General features: G+C 24.1%; 1 protein-coding gene across 1 annotated transcript; it reads left to right on the forward strand.

Moving 5' to 3' along the window:
* Nucleotides 1–5,479: 5,479 nt before the first annotated feature.
* On the forward strand, nt 5,480–8,318 carry LOC131807130 (alpha-tocopherol transfer protein-like). Its single transcript, XM_059132148.1, has 4 exons — nt 5,480–5,702; nt 5,766–5,860; nt 7,589–7,742; nt 7,806–8,318. Exons 1-4 carry the CDS (start codon nt 5,534–5,536, stop codon nt 8,291–8,293), a joined length of 906 nt encoding a protein of 301 aa, XP_058988131.1. The 5' UTR covers nt 5,480–5,533; the 3' UTR covers nt 8,294–8,318.
* Nucleotides 8,319–16,990: the final 8,672 nt, after the last annotated feature.

The raw sequence follows: 16,990 nt of genomic DNA on the forward strand, positions 1-16,990 counted from the left end.
CTCGAAGTGTAACCACCATACCATTGCTGATTCCATCAGCCAGTGGCAAGTGTGTATCATGTGTAAATTACTTTGCAAATGGAAATTGAAGTGCATTAGAAAAATTTTAAAATCGCTCAACAAACTGCTCGGCATTAAAAGTCCAAGGAGGCGGAATATCTTCCGACCGTCTGGCAAAAGTTTTTTAAATGAAAATTAAGGGGTTAAAAATAAATACAAAAAAAATAAAAGGTAAGAATTTTTTCAATTAAAAATAAATTTTCAAAATCAAAAATCTTCCATTTTTTATAATTTTTTTTTTTCAAAAACTAGCATAATACTCTTAGAAAAAATTATATAAAATTTTAAATCAAGAAAAAAAAAATAATAAATAAAGAAATAACAGTTTTACTTTTTTATTTATTTTTGTTTTTTGAGAAAAATACAGTTTATAGTTTTGAAAATCAAGATATAAAAAATTGAAGAACTATAATTTTTTATTTAGTTTTTAGAGCATTAAAATTTAAGTTTTTGATATTTTGTGAAAATCCGATTAAAAATAAAATATAAAAAAACAAAATAAATAATCATAAAATAATTAAAAGGAGATTTCTATTAATATTTTGGAAAATTAAAAGAATATTTTTGGAGAAATTTGATAGAAAACATAAAAAATTATTCAAATGTTTTAAATATTTTTTGAGAAAATTGTAAGAAATTAGGATAAAAAATAATTATTAAATAAATGATTGGAAAAAAATTAATAATAAATAATAATAGTAGTAATAATTAAATTGAAATTTTTATTTTATATTTTTTTATTTTGTTTATATAAAATTTTAGGAAATTTAGAATATCTTTGGAAAAAAATTATAGAAAAAATAAAAAATAAAAAATGTAAGAAATTAGGATTAAAAAATAATTATTAAATAAATAACTTTCAAAAAAGTAATAATAATGATTAATAAATAAACAATAATAATTAAATTGGAATTCTTATATAAAATGTTGGGAAAATTAGAATATTTTTGTAATAGTTTTATAGAAAAAATAAAAATATTTTTTTTTTTTATTTTAATATTTTTTGAAAAATTTTAAAAAATTAGGATACTAAATAATTTATTCATTAAATATACATTTTGGGGCAATATACTGATTTTTGTATTGAAAATCAAAATCTATAAAAATTAGGAATTTAAAATTTTCATCAATATTTAAAAATTCAAATATTTTTGCATCCTTTGTGAAAAATTGGTGCAAAAATAAAAGATTTTCAAAATAAATTTAATAAAAATAAATATATAAAAACAAAATAAAAAATGAATTAAATAATAAAAATAATTAAATAGGGGCATTGTATAACAATTTTGGGAAATTTAGAATATTTTTGCATACATTTTATAGAAAAAAAATTATTTTTTTAAATATTTATTGAAAACAGTAAAAAAGTAAGAAGTAAGGGTTAACAATAATTTTTGAAGTCTTTTTAATTTTTTATATAAATTTTATAAATTAGCTTCTTTTTTCAATATAAAATTTTGAAAAAATAACAGAATATTTCTGTTAGGTATTTTTGACTCAAAAAATTAAATAAATAACATAAAAATAAAAAATAACACATCATTAAATATAAATTATGGGGCAATATGTTTTTTGTTTAAAAAATCTAAATCTAAAAAAGGAAAGGGCTAATCTTCTAAACTTTTTTGTTTTTTTTTTTTCAGAAAATCGGATTAAAAATTCAATTATTTTACAAAAAAAAAAAGAAAAAAAAAATAATAATAATAATGGGGCATTTTATATAAAATTTTGGAAAATTTAGAAGAATATTTTTGGAAAAATTTGTATAAAAAATAAAAATTAATTAACTTTTTTTAATAGTTTTTGAAAAAAAGTTAGAAATTAAGATTTAAATATAATTGTTGAAGTCTTTTTTTATAAAAACGTTTCAATATTTGTGTGTATGAAATAATTTAATAACATCAAATCAAAAAATTAAAATTGCTTAAATGAGAAAAATTTGCAGGAATTTTGAAAAAATAACAGCATATTTTTGGGGAAATCAATGAAAAAATTAAATAAATTTTTCATTTTCATTTAATTGTTAGAGTATTAATATTTAAAATTTTTAACTTTTTTTAATTTTTTTTGGGCTATCGGCTTAAAAAATAAATTATTTTACAAAAAAAGAATAATAATAATAAAATAAATATACTAAAACAAAATACAAAATAAATAAAATAATAATTAAATGGGGCATTTTATATAAAATTTTGGAAACTTAAAATATTTTTGGACATATGTATAGAAAAAATTAAAATAATATTTAATTTTTTTAAAGACATAAAAAATAGAATTTTTCTAAAAAATTTAGGAATGTAAAATTTTTATTTAATTTTTAGAGTATTAATATTTAAAATGTATTAAATATTGATAATATTAAAAATAATAATAATAATAATAATAATAATAATAATAATAATAATAATAATAATAATAATAATAATAATAATAATAATAATAATAATAATAATAATAATAATAATAATAATAATAATAATAATAATAATAATAATAATAATAATAATAATAATAATAATAATAATAATAATAATAATAATAATAATAATAATAACATAATTGGGTATTTTTATATAAAATTTTGGGAAATTTAGAATATTTTTGGATACTTTTATAGAAAAAACATTAACATTTTTTAAAAAAATATTTTTTTTTGAAAAAAAATTACATTAGTTTTTATTCGAAAAATTTAAATATTTTACACATAACGTATCTCTTTCTCTCTTTCACAGAATATTGAAATATGTTTGTCGACGTTCTATAGCCGCTGACTGGTTGCCCTGATAATATGAAGGAATTCTTTTAATTAAATAAAATGATTTTTAAATAAAGATTTTGTATATAGCTTTTTCTTTTAGTTTTATTTTTAAGAATGTATTTTTGTGCAACCTCAGCCACATGGCAGGGTATATATCATTTGGTACGGTCAAAAGGTGTCTCATCAAAATAATCTAGGGGTATTCGTCCGTTTGTCCGACTGTCTGTCTGGCTGGTGAGCACGATAACTCTCAAAGGGAGTGTCCGAATAGGTTCAAACTTGGTACATCGTAAAATTATTATCGAACCTAGATTGAGTACGGAGATGAACAGTATCGATCCACAACTTCTGCTACCTCCCCCACAAAATGTCAAAATTTTCATAGAAAATAATTTCCCTAACACAACAAAGGAAAAATCATCCAATTTTGTGCAAACTTCGCAATTCCTTATATTTTTGTTGTACTAGGCGTGGCGTGAAAATGAACAATTCCGACCCACTGCTTCTAGTATCTCCCCCACAAAGGGTCAATACTTTGAATAATTGTAGCTCTTTAAAAATTTAAATTAGGGCCCGTCTCGTCTTCAAATTTCGCACCTCTCAATATTTCTATCAAAACAAGATCTGGTATGAAGATGAAATAAATCGGACTACTTCGGTTACCTCCCCCACAAATGGTCTAACATTTTTAAAAAGCATGAACTTCATAAAACATTGGATGAGCATCCGATTAATTTAAAACTTGGAACATCCCAATATTTTTATCAACACAAGACCTGGTATGAAGATAGAATATGTCGGACCACTTCTTCGTGTACCTACCCCACAAAGGGTCAATATTTTGAATAACCAAAATGCTTATGAAATGCGAAATAAGTACCCGATACCTTTCAAACTCGACACAACCCAATATTTCTATCAACACAAGATTCGATACGAAGATGGAATATATCGGACCACTGCTTCTGGTACCTCCCCCACAAAAGGTCAAAATTGTGATTAATCATGAACTTTATAAAATGCGAAATGAGCAACTGATTCTTTTCAAACCCGGAACATTCCAATATTTTTACTTAAGCAAGATATGGCGTAAAATTGATAGGTATTGGACCACCACCTCTCGTACCTCGTCTATTTACCTATGTTCGTCTGTGTGTCTGTCTTTATGTTTTAATCGCGCTATCTTTGGAACGAATTGTGATAGAAGGCTAAAATTTTGCACACATGTGTATTTTATCAGTAGGTAGGTTCAGTTCGTAAATGGGCCATGTCGGCCTACGTTTTCGTATAGCCCCCACACAACGATACCTCCTGTTATTCGGTATTTTGATAATTTCAGGGATATTTTTTGCCGGAATTGTTTCAAATTTCGTATTTGGTGTTCGTAATGGATACTACAGCCTACGACAAAAAATCGCTTATGCAGGTCAAGGTCTTCGTATAGCCCCCATATAACGTTACCTCCCTATATTCGGTATTTTGATGATTTTAGCGACAGTATTCCCCGGAATTGTTTCAAATTTCGTATTTGAAGTTCGAAATTGGTAATACAGCCTATGACGGAAAAATGTCTATGCAGGTCTACGCCTTCTTATACCCCCCAGGTTACCTTCCAATATCCGGTATTTTGATGATTTTAGGGACATTATTCACCGGAATTGTTTCAAATTTCGTATTTGAAGTTCGAACTGGTTACTACAGCTTGTGACGGAAACTTGTCTATACAGGTCCAGATCTTCGTATATGGGTACTTTAACTTATGACGGAAAATTGCCTACGCAGGTCTACGTCTTCGTATAGCTCACACATAGAAATACCTCCTGATATTCGGTATTTTGATGATTTTAGCGACATTATTCACCGGAATTGTTTCAAATTTGGTATTTGAAGTTCGTTATGGATACTACAGCCTATGACAGAAATTTGTCTGTGCAGGTCTACGTCTTCATATAGCTCTCATATAACGATACCTCCCGATATTCGGTATTTTGATGATTTTAGCGACATTATTCATCGAAATTGTTTCAAATTTGGTATTTAAAGTTCGTAATGGGTACTACAACATGTGACAGAAAATTGCATACGTAGGTCTAGGTTTTCGTATAGCACCCATATAACGATACCTCCCGATATTCGGTATTTTGATGATTTTAGCGGTATTATTCAACGGAATTGTTTCAATTTTCATATTTGAAGTTCGGAAAGGGTACTTCAACCTATGGCAAAAAATCTCGTATGCAGGTCCTCGCCTTCGAATAGCCACCATATAAGGGTTTTAATTAAAGCGGATTTTTTTTTTTTCAAAAAATTTTAAAAATTTTTCGAATTCCTTCCGTATGGTGGAGGGTATTAAAAGCTCGAACCTGCATTTTTACTTGTTTGAAAATATGTTTTCAATATTTTTTGTTCAAAATTGTTTCCCACCATTCGACCGTCTCCATATTTGGTCGAATACACCCATGGCCAATGACCATTGCACTCATTACATCCATAAGTTGGCACTTTGCATTTGCGATTTATGCAATTCCAGCAAAACAGCAACAATAACAACAACATATTATGCACATTTATTAACAAAAGGGAAGAAAGCAAAAAAAAAATTACAAAAAATGAAATTTTAATAGCCTAGAGCTATGATAGACTTAAATTTTTAGTAGTTTTGTAAATTTTGTGAGACGTAGTGGTGGTGTTGTCCCGAAGTTTTGAATTAAAAAAATGTTTACCACACAAAAAATCGAACCTGAAGTCAGATTTGGAGATTTCATGTTCAAATTGGAGCTACAAAGCATCAGTGATCAGGCGAAAGAGGTAGCCAGATTGGAATTACGAGAAACCGAGGAAAATGTTGAAAGGGGTGTGGAGGAGCTGAGGAAATTATTGAGGGGTAATTGGAAGAATTTTTCCAAATATTAAAAAATTAAATTTGATTTTTTTGAAACATTTTTAGAAGAAAAAACCCTAGATGTCCCCTTGGAGTATAATGAATGGCTTTTGGGATTTTTAAGGATCTGTAAATTCTATCCGGAAAATGCCAGAGAGAGGGTAAGACATTTTTGGGATTTTGAAGAAAATTTTCAATTCATTAAAAATATTTTTTAAAAAATTCAAGATTGTGGAATCCTTTGAAAAAATATTCTTTGAAAATTCAAGATTGTGGAATCCTTTGAAAAAATATTTTTTGAAAATTCTAGATTGTGGAATCCTTTGAAAAAATATTTTTTAAAAATTCAAGATTGTGGAATCCTTTGAAAAAATATTTTTTGAAAATTCAAGATTGTGGAATCCTTTGAAAAAATATTTTTTAAAAAATCCACGTTTGTGGAATTCTTTAAAAATATTTTTTAAAAAATCCACGTTTGTGGAATTCTTTAAAAAATATTTTTTAAAAAATCCACGTTTGTGGAATTCTTTAAAAAATATTTTTTAAAAAATCCACGTTTGTGGAATTCTTTAAAAAATATTTTTTAAAAAATCCACGTTTGTGGAATTCTTTAAAAAATATTTTTTAAAAAATCCACGTTTGTGGAATTCTTTAAAAATATTTTTAAAAAATCCACGTTTGTGGAATTCTTTAAAAAATATTTTTTAAAAAATCCACGTTTGTGGAATTCTTTAAAAAATATTTTTTAAAAAATCCACGTTTGTGGAATTCTTTAAAAAATATTTTTTAAAAAATCCACGTTTGTGGAATTCTTTAAAAAATATTTTTTAAAAAATCCACGTTTGTGGAATTCTTTAAAAAATATTTTTTAAAAAATCCACGTTTGTGGAATTCTTTAAAAAATATTTTTTAAAAAATCCACGTTTGTGGAATTCTTTAAAAAATATTTTTTAAAAAATCCACGTTTGTGGAATTCTTTAAAAAATATTTTTTAAAAATCCACTTTTGTGGAATCCTTTGAAAAAATATTTTTTAAAAAATCCACGTTTGTGGAATCCTTTGAAAAAATATTTTTTAAAAAATCCACGTTTGTGGAATCCTTTGAAAAAATATTTTTTAAAAAATCCACGTTTGTGGAATCCTTTGAAAAAATATTTTTTAAAAATCCACGTTTGTGGAATCCTTTAAAAAAATATTTTTTAAAAAATCCACTTTTGTGGAATCCTTTGAAAAAAATATTTTTTTTTAAAAATCCACGTTTGTGGAATCCTTTGAAAAAATATTTTTTAAAAAATCCACGTTTGTGGAATCCTTTGAAAAAATATTTTTTAAAAAATCCACGTTTGTGGAATGCTTTGAAAAAATATTTTTTAAAAAATCCACGTTTGTGGAATCCTTTGAAAAAATATTTTTTAAAAAATCCACGTTTGTGGAATCCTTTGAAAAAATATTTTTTAAAAAATCCACGTTTGTGGAATCCTTTGAAAAATTATTTTTTAAAAAATCCACGTTTGTGCAATTCTTTGAGATAATATTTTTTTAAAAAATCCACGTTTGTGGAATCCTTTGAAAAAATATTTTTTAAAAAATCCACGTTTGTGGAATCCTTTGAAAAAATATTTGTTAAAAAATCCACGTTTGTGGAATCCTTTAAAAAAATATTTTTTAAAAAATCCACGTTTGTGGAATCCTTTGAAAAAATATTTTTTAAAAAATCCACGTTTGTGGCATTCTTTAAACAATATTTTTTAAAAAATCCACTTTTGTGGCATTCTTTAAACAATATTTTTTAAAAAATCCACTTTTGTGGCATTCTTTAAACAATATTTTTTAAAAAATCCACGTTTGTGGAATTTTTTTAATTTTTTAATTTTTTTTTCGCCTCACAGATCAAATCCCACTACAAATACCGCCAACGTTATCCGGATATCTTTACAGTTTGCACCCCAAAGAGAGTGAAGCACGTTTTTGAGTCGAACTCAATTTTGATACTGCCCAAGCGAGATCAATATGGACGGAGGATAATACTGATGAGATCAGGAAGTAAACGCCCTCTGAAATATTTTCTCAAAATTTCTCTACAACATTTCAATTTTACGATTTCAGAATATTGGGATCACAAAAAAATTCACAAGGATGAATTCTTCATGGCCGCCGCCCTGTGCCATGAATTGTGTCGCATGGAACCGAACACCGTGATTAATGGCATTGTCGCCATAACCGATATGGCTGGCCTCAGCATGGAACAGGCCATGCAATTCACTCCCAGCTATTCGAAACGTAACGTCGAATCGTATCGTGATGGTGCCACATTTCGTCCCAAGGATTTGCATTTCATCAATGAACCGGCCATATTTCATAGGGTTTTCAATTTGGTACGACCATTTATGAGTAAGAAGTTATCGAAACGAACCCATTTCCATGGTTCGAATGTCAAGTCGTTGCATGAATTTATAGCACCCGAATGTTTGCCCGAATGCTATGGCGGTACAATGAAGCTGGAATTGGACTATGGCGCGCAGTTGTATGCGGTGATGTCGTTGTTTGAAGAGGATTTTGAAAATAATCTTAAATATGGTTTTAAAAAGAAATAAATGTAGAAAAAATAAATAATATATGACTAAATAAATTACATTATTTATTAAAAAAATAATAAAACAAATTAAAAAATTGCAAAAATTATTTTTAAAGAATTCCACAAACGTGTACTTTTAAAAAAAATATTTTTTGCAGAATTCCACAAAAGTGGATTTTTTAAAAAATATTTTTTTAAGAATTTCACAAATGTGGATTTAAAAAAAAAATATTTTTTAAAGAATTTCACAAACATGGATTTTAAAAAATATATATATTTTTTAAATGTCACAAACGTGGATTTTTGAAGAAATATTTTTTAAAGAATTTCACAAACATGGATTTTTGAAGAAATATTTTTTAAAGAATTTCACAAACATGGATTTTATAAAAAATAATTTTAAAAAAATCCACGTTTGTGGAATTCTATAAAAAATAATTTTTAAAAAATCCAAGTTTGTGGAATTCTATAAAAAATAATTTTTAAAAAATCCAAGTTTGTGGAATTCTATAAAAATAATTTTTAAAAAATCCAAGTTTGTGGAATTCTATAAAAAATAATTTTTAAAAAATCCAAGTTTGTGGAATTCTATAAAAAATAATTTTTAAAAAAATCCAAGTTTGTGGAATTCTATAAAAAATAATTTTTAAAAAATCCACGTTTGTGGAATTCTATAAAAAATAATTTTTAAAAAATCCACGTTTGTGGAATTCTATAAAAATAATTTTTAAAAAATCCACGTTTGTGGAATTCTATAAAAAATAATTTTTAAAAAATCCACGTTTGTGGAATTCTATAAAAAATAATTTTTAAAAAATCCACGTTTGTGGAATTCTATAAAAAATAATTTTTAAAAAATCCACGTTTGTGGAATTCTATAAAAAATAATTTTTAAAAAATCCACGTTTGTGGAATTCTATAAAAAATAATTTTTAAAAAATCCACGTTTGTGGAATTCTATAAAAAATAATTTTTAAAAAATCCACGTTTGTGGAATTCTATAAAAAATAATTTTTAAAAAATCCACGTTTGTGGAATTCTATAAAAATAATTTTTAAAAAATCCACGTTTGTGGAATTCTATAAAAATAATTTTTAAAAAATCCACGTTTGTGGATTCTATAAAAAATAATTTTTAAAAAATCCACGTTTGTGGAATTCTATAAAAAATAATTTTTAAAAAATCCACGTTTGTGGAATTCTATAAAAAATAATTTTTAAAAATCCACGTTTGTGGAATTCTATAAAAAATAATTTTTAAAAAATCCACGTTTGTGGAATTCTATAAAAAATAATTTTTAAAAAATCCACGTTTGTGGAATTCTATAAAAAATAATTTTTAAAAAATCCACGTTTGTGGAATTCTATAAAAAATAATTTTTAAAAAATCCACGTTTGTGGAATTCTATAAAAAATAATTTTTAAAAAATCCACGTTTGTGGAATTCTATAAAAAATAATTTTTAAAAAATCCACGTTTGTGGAATTCTATAAAAAATAATTTTTAAAAAATCCACGTTTGTGGAATTCTATAAAAAATAATTTTTAAAAAATCCACGTTTGTGGAATTCTATAAAAAATAATTTTTAAAAAATCCACGTTTGTGGAATTCTATAAAAATAATTTTTAAAAAATCCACGTATGTGGAATTCTTTAAAAATATTTTTAAAAAATGCACGTTTGTGGAATTATTTAAAAATATTTTTTAAAAAATCCACGTTTTTGGAATTCTTTAAAACATTTTTTTAAAAAATCCACGTTTGTGGAATTCTATAAAAAATAATTTTTAAAAAATCCACGTTTGTGGAATTCTATAAAAATAATTTTTAAAAAATCCACGTTTGTGGAATTCTATAAAAAATAATTTTTAAAAAATCCACGTTTGTGGAATTCTATAAAAAATAATTTTTAAAAAATCCACGTTTGTGGAATTCTACAAAAATAATTTTTAAAAAATCCACGTTTGTGGAATTCTATAAAAATAATTTTTAAAAAATCCACGTTTGTGGAATTCTATAAAAAATAATTTTTAAAAAATCCACGTTTGTGGAATTCTATAAAAAATAATTTTTAAAAATCCACGTTTGTGGAATTCTATAAAAAATAATTTTTAAAAAATCCACGTATGTGGAATTCTTTAAAAAATATTTTTAAAAAATGCACGTTTGTGGAATTCTTTAAAAATATTTTTTAAAAAATCCACGTTTTTGGAATTCTTTAAAACATTTTTTAAAAAATCCACGTTTGTGGAATTCTTAAAAAAATATTTTTTAAAAAATCCACGTTTGTGGAATTCTTAAAAAAATATTTTTAAAAAATCCACATTTGTGGAATTCTTTAATTTTTTTTTTAAATCCACGTTTGTGGAATTCTTTAACATTTTTTTAAAAATCCACGTTTGTGGAATTCTTTAAAAATCCATTTTTGTGGAATTCTACAAAAGTGGAATTTTTAAAAAAAATATTTTTTAAAAAATCCACGTTTGTGGAATTCTTTAAAAAATATTTTTTAAAAAATCCACGTTTGTGGAATTCTTTAAAAAATATTTTTTAAAAATCCACGTTTGTGGAATTCTTTAAAAAATATTTTTTAAAAAATCCACGTTTGTGGAATTCTTTAAAAAATATTTTTAAAAAATCCACGTTTGTGGAATTCTTTAAAAAATATTTTTTAAAAAATCCACGTTTGTGGAATTCTTTAAAAATATTTTTTAAAAAATCCACGTTTGTGGAATTCTTTAAAAATATTTTTTAAAAAATCCACGTTTGTGGAATTCTTTAAAAAATATTTTTTAAAAAATCCACGTTTGTGGAATTCTTTAAAAAATATTTTTTAAAAATCCACGTTTGTGGAATTCTTTAAAAAATATTTTTTAAAAAATCCACGTTTGTGGAATTCTTTAAAAAATATTTTTTAAAAAATCCACGTTTGTGGAATTCTTTAAAAAATATTTTTTAAAAAATCCACGTTTGTGGAATTCTTTAAAAAATATTTTTTAAAAAATCCACGTTTGTGGAATTCTTTAAAAAATATTTTTAAAAAATCCACGTTTGTGGAATTCTTTAAAAAATATTTTTTAAAAAATCCACGTTTGTGGAATTCTTTAAAAATATTTTTTAAAAAATCCACGTTTGTGGAGTTCTTTAAAAATATTTTTTAAAAAATCCACGTTTGTGGAATTCTTTAAAAAATATTTTTTAAAAAATCCACGTTTGTGGAATTCTTTAAAAAATATTTTTAAAAAATCCACGTTTGTGGAATTCTTTAAAAAATATTTTTTAAAAAATCCACGTTTGTGGAATTCTTTAAAAAATATTTTTTAAAAAATCCACGTTTGTGGAATTCTTTAAAAAATATTTTTAAAAAATCCACGTTTGTGGAATTCTTTAAAAAATATTTTTAAAAAATCCACGTTTGTGGAATTCTTTAAAAAATATTTTTTAAAAATCCACGTTTGTGGAATTCTTTAAAAAATATTTTTTAAAAAATCCACGTTTGTGGAATTCTTTAAAAATATTTTTTAAAAAAATCCACGTTTGTGGAATTCTTTAAAAATATTTTTTAAAAATCCACGTTTGTGTAATTCTTTAAAAATATTTTTTAAAAAATCCACGTTTGTGGAATTCTTTAAAAAATATTTTTTAAAAAATCCACGTTTGTGGAATTCTTTAAAAAATATTTTTTAAAAAATCCACGTTTGTGGAATTCTTTAAAAATACTTTTTAAAAAATCAACGTTTGTGGAATTCTTTAAAAAATATTTTTTAAAAAATCCACGTTTGTGGAATCCTTTGAAAAAATATTTATTAAAAAATATGCCCTTGTGAAATTCTTTAAAAATTATTTTTAAAAAAATCCACGTTTTGGAATTCTTTGAAAAAATATTTTTTAAAAAATCCACGTTTATGGAATCCTTTGAAAAAATATTTATTAAAAAATCCACGTTAATGGAATTCTTTGAAAAAATATTTATTAAAAAATATCCCCTTGTGAAATTCTTTAAAAAATAATTTTTAAAAAATCCACGTTTGTGGAATTCTTTAAAAAATAATTTTTAAAAAATCCACGTTTGTGGAGTCCTTTGAAAAAAATTTAAATCCACGTTTGTGGAATTCTTTAATAATAATTTTTAAAAAATCCACGTTTGTGGAATTCTTAAAAAGATATATTTTTTAAAGAATCCACGTTTGTGGAATTCTTAAAAAGGATATTTTTTTAAATTTTACATTTTTTTTCTTTAAAAAATATTTATTTTTTAAAATATCCACATTTGTGGAATTCTTTAATAAATATTTTTTTAAATCCACGTTGGAGGAATTCTTTAATAAATATTTTTAAAAAATCCACGTTTATGGAGTTCTTTAAAAATGTTTTTTTTTTAATTCCACGATTGTGGAATTCTTTAAAAAAATATTTTTTGTTTGAATCCGCATTAAAGGAATTTTTCAAAAAAATATATGATTTTTTTTTTAATCCACAGTGCGCAAAAAATATACCTTCAAATTCCATGACTCATTCTTAGGATGGCACGAGCCTGAAAGACTTTCAAAAAAATTTATTAAAATGCCACAAGCCCTATTGAATACGATGTTGCAGGCCCTTTGGCTATGTACAGGGTGAGACAAAATCAAACAGCAACAAAGTCAAACGCCATAATTTTTACATTTTTTATTTTTAAATTTTATTGAATGAAAGCAAAAAATGTCGGAAATGGCATCAAATTTTAAAATCATTTTAAATTTGATTGAATTGTTCATATTTGGCACGAATTATGGCCTGGCCTGAAATTAACGGCCAATGAAATCGTCAAACGCTGCCCGAATGTTGCTCTGCGGTATTTTAGCCCATTTCCGGCGAAGCGCGGAATAACATTTTAACAGCTGTCGGACGAGTGGTTTAGAAATGACAGAAGTCTGAAATTGGTTGGAATTTTTTCATCTCACCCTGTATATTAAATTCAATTTTATTCAAATATTTCCAATTGAAAACGGGAGCTCACGTCTGTTTTGAATAGTATTCTATGCGAATGAATAATCCAAATTGTAATGTCCAGGTCAAGAATAAAATTATATTCAATTTTATTTTGAATTAATATTCTTGGGATATTAGGTGGGTTCCGGCTATATTTTAAAAATATTTTTGTAACTTGGATATTTAAGAAAATTTGTTGAAAATTTTATTTATTTTTTATAATTTTATAATATATAATATTTTTATAATATATAATAATTTTATTTATTTTTTAAGGATATATTTCCAAAAAAGTATTTTTTTAATGATTTTTTTCAACAGATTAGATTTTTTTAAAAATATTTTGAGGCTCAGTTTTTTAATATTTTTTTACTTGGCATCTTAAAATTTGAATTTTTGTCTTTTTTTCAATTTCCTGCCACCACCTATTGCACGTTGTTATTTAGTTCACGCCAATAATGTCTTGAACTAAAACCCCTTCTAATTCGATTTCACCAGTATTGAGTATAATTTTATTTAAAAAATTGAAATTCTGATTTATTTTCAAAACTATGAAATATTTTCGAAAACAATTTATGAATTAATCGCCTTCGAGCGTCGCAAGAGAAAACTAAAACTTATCGGATATATCGTTTCCTTACTTGCTTTTCAAAACAATGTATAAAATATTAAGAGATCCACCCAAGCTTGAGTATGATGGTCTCACCTTTAGCTTGGATTACTGTGAGCCGACGGAATTTGCTAAATCTGTGGCCAAGGAAGAGTTGCGGGAGACACCAGAAAATGTTGAAAATGGCCTCAAAGAGTTGCGTAGGCTGCTGGAAGGTAATGAAAAAGGATTAAAAGGACTTTTTTAGAAAATATTTTTTAAAGAATTCTACAATCGTAGATTTTTTAAAAAAATTCCTCAAACGTGAATTTTTTAAATTTTTTTTTTAAAAGTTCCACATATGTGGATTTTTAAAAAATAAAGGAAGATTTTTTAAAATATATTTTTTTAAAGAATTCCACAAACGTGGGTTTTTTAAAAAATATTTTTTCAAAGGATTCCACAAACGTGGATTTCTTAAAAAAAATATTTTTTCAAAGGATTCTACAATCGTGGATTTCATTAAAAAAATATTTTTTCAAAGGATTCTACAAACGTGGATTTTTTAAAAAATATTTTTTCGAAGGATTCCACAAACGTAAATTTTTTAAAAAAAATATATTTTTTCGAAGGATTTCACAAACGTGGATTTTTTTAAAAAATATTCTTTCAAAGGATTCCACAAAGGTGGATTTTTTAAAAAATATTCTTTCAAAGGATTCCACAAACGTGGATTTAAAAAAAAAGTATTTTTTAAAGAATTCCACAAACGTGGATATTTTAAAAAATATATTTTTTCAAAGGATTCCACAAACGTGGATATTTTAAAAAATATATTTTTTAAAAAATTCCACAAACGTGGATTTTTTTAAAAAATATTTTTTAAAACATTCCACAAACGTGGATTTTTTTTAAAAAAAAAATTTAAAACATTCCACAAACGTGGATTTTTTAAAAAATATTTTTTCAAGGATTCCACAAACGTGGATTTTTTAAAAAATATTTTTTCAAGGATTCCACAAACGTGGATGTTTTAAAAAATATTTTTTAAAGAATTCCACAAACGTGGATTTTTAAAAAATATTTTTTCAAGGATTCCACAAACGTGGATTTTTTAAAAAATATTTTTTTAAAGGATCCCACAAACGTGGATTTAAAAAAAAAATATTTTTTTAAAGGATCCCACAAACGTGGATTTAAAAAAAAATAGTTTTTCAAAGGATTCTACAAACGTGGATTTTTTTAAGAAATATTTTTTTAAAGTATTCCACAAACGTGGATTTTTTAAAAAATATTTTTTAAAAGATGCCCAAAACGTGGATTTTTAAAAAAATATATTTTTTAAAGAATTCTACAAACGTGGATTTCTTAAAAAATATTTTTTCAAAGGATTCTACAAACGTGGATTTTTAAAAAAAAAATATTTTTTCAAGGGATTCCACAAACGTCGATATTTTAAAAAATATTTTTTCAAAGGATTCCACAAACGTGGATATTTTAAAAAATATTCTTTTCAAAGGATTCCACAAACCTGGATTTTTTGAAAAATATTTTTTCAAAGGATTCCACAAACGTGGGTTTTCTTAAAAATATTTTTTTAAAGAATTCCACAAACGTGGGTTTTTTAAAAAATATTTTTTCAAAGAATTCCACAAACGTGGGTTTTTTTAAAAATATTTTTTTAAAGAATATCACAAACGTGGATATTTTTTAAATATTTTTTAAAGAATTTCGCAAACGTGGATTTTTTAAAAAATATTTTTTAAAGAATTCCGCAAACGTGGATTTTTTAAAAAAATATTTTTTTAAGAATTCTACAAACGTGGATTTAAAAAAAAAATATTTTTTAAAGAATTCTACAAACGTGGATTTTTAAAAAAATATTTTTTAAAGAATTCCGCAAACGTGGATTTTTTTTTTCTTGAAAAAATATTTTTTTAAAAGATTCCGTTAACTTGGATATTTTAAAATATATTTTTTTAAAGGATTCCACAAACGTGGATTTTTTAAAAAAAATTTTTTCAAAAGATTCCTTTAACGTGGATTTTTTAAAAAAAATTTTTTCAAAAGATTCCTTTAACGTGGATTTTTTAAAAAATATTTTTTCAAAAGATTCCTTTAACGTGGATTTTTTAAAAAATATTTTTTTAAAACATTCCACAAACGTGGATTTTTTTTTAAAAAAAATTTAAAACATTCCACAAATGTGGATTTCTTTAAAAAAATATTTTTCAAAGGATTCCACAAACGTGGATATTTTAAAAAATATTTTTTTTCAAAGGATTCCACAAACCTGGATTTTTTAAAAAATATTTTTTCAAAGGATTCCACAAACGTGGGTTTTCTTAAAAATATTTTTTTAAAGAATTCCACAAACGTGGGTTTTTTAAAAAATATTTTTTCAAAGGATTCTACAAACGTGGATTTCTTAAAAAAATATTTTTTTCAAAGGATTTTACAAACGTGGATTTCTTAAAAAATATTTTTTCAAAGGATTCTACAAACGTGGATTTTTAAAAAAAAATATTTTTTCAACGGATTCCACAAACGTCGATATTTTAAAAAATATTTTTTTCAAAGGATTCCACAAACGTGGATATTTTAAAAAATATTCTTTTCAAAGGATTCAATCAACGTGGATTTTTAAAAAATTATTTTTCAAAGAATTCCTTCATCGTGGATTTTTTAAAAATATTTTTTCAAAGGATTCCACGAACGTGGATTTTTTAAAAAATATTTTTTTAAAGAATTCCACAAACTTAGATTTTTTAAAAAATATTTTTTCAAAGAATTCCACAAACATGGATATTTTAAAAAAATATATTTTTCGAAGGATTCTACAAACATGGATTTCTTAAAAAAAATATTTTTTTAGAGGATTTTACAAACGTGGATTTCTTAAAAAATATTTTTTTAAAGAATTTCACTAACGTGGATTTAAAAAAAATATATTTTTTCAAAGAATTCCGCAAACGTGGATTTTTTAAAAAATTGTTTTTAAAGAATTTCATAAACGTGGATTTTTTAAAAAAATATTTTTTCGAAGGATTCCGTTAACGTGGATTTTTAAAAAATATTTTTTCAAAAGAATCCGTTAACGTGGATTTTTTAAAAAAATATTTTTTAAAGAATTAAACAAACGTGGATTTAAAAAAAAAA

Source organism: Musca domestica, unplaced genomic scaffold (assembly GCF_030504385.1).
Source record: "Musca domestica strain aabys unplaced genomic scaffold, Musca_domestica.polishedcontigs.V.1.1 110, whole genome shotgun sequence".
In the NCBI taxonomy this organism is placed as follows: Eukaryota; Metazoa; Arthropoda; class Insecta; order Diptera; family Muscidae; genus Musca; species Musca domestica.

Bases quoted from the DNA above. Each gene is read 5' to 3' on its own strand.
- LOC131807130 (XM_059132148.1), top strand. From the start codon at position 5,534: ATGTTTACCACACAAAAAATCGAACCTGAAGTCAGATTTGGAGATTTC. The intron at 5,703-5,765 runs GTAATTGGAAGA...AAACATTTTTAG, and splicing joins GCTGAGGAAATTATTGAGGG to AAGAAAAAACCCTAGATGTC. The intron at 7,743-7,805 runs GTAAACGCCCTC...TTACGATTTCAG, and splicing joins AATACTGATGAGATCAGGAA to AATATTGGGATCACAAAAAA.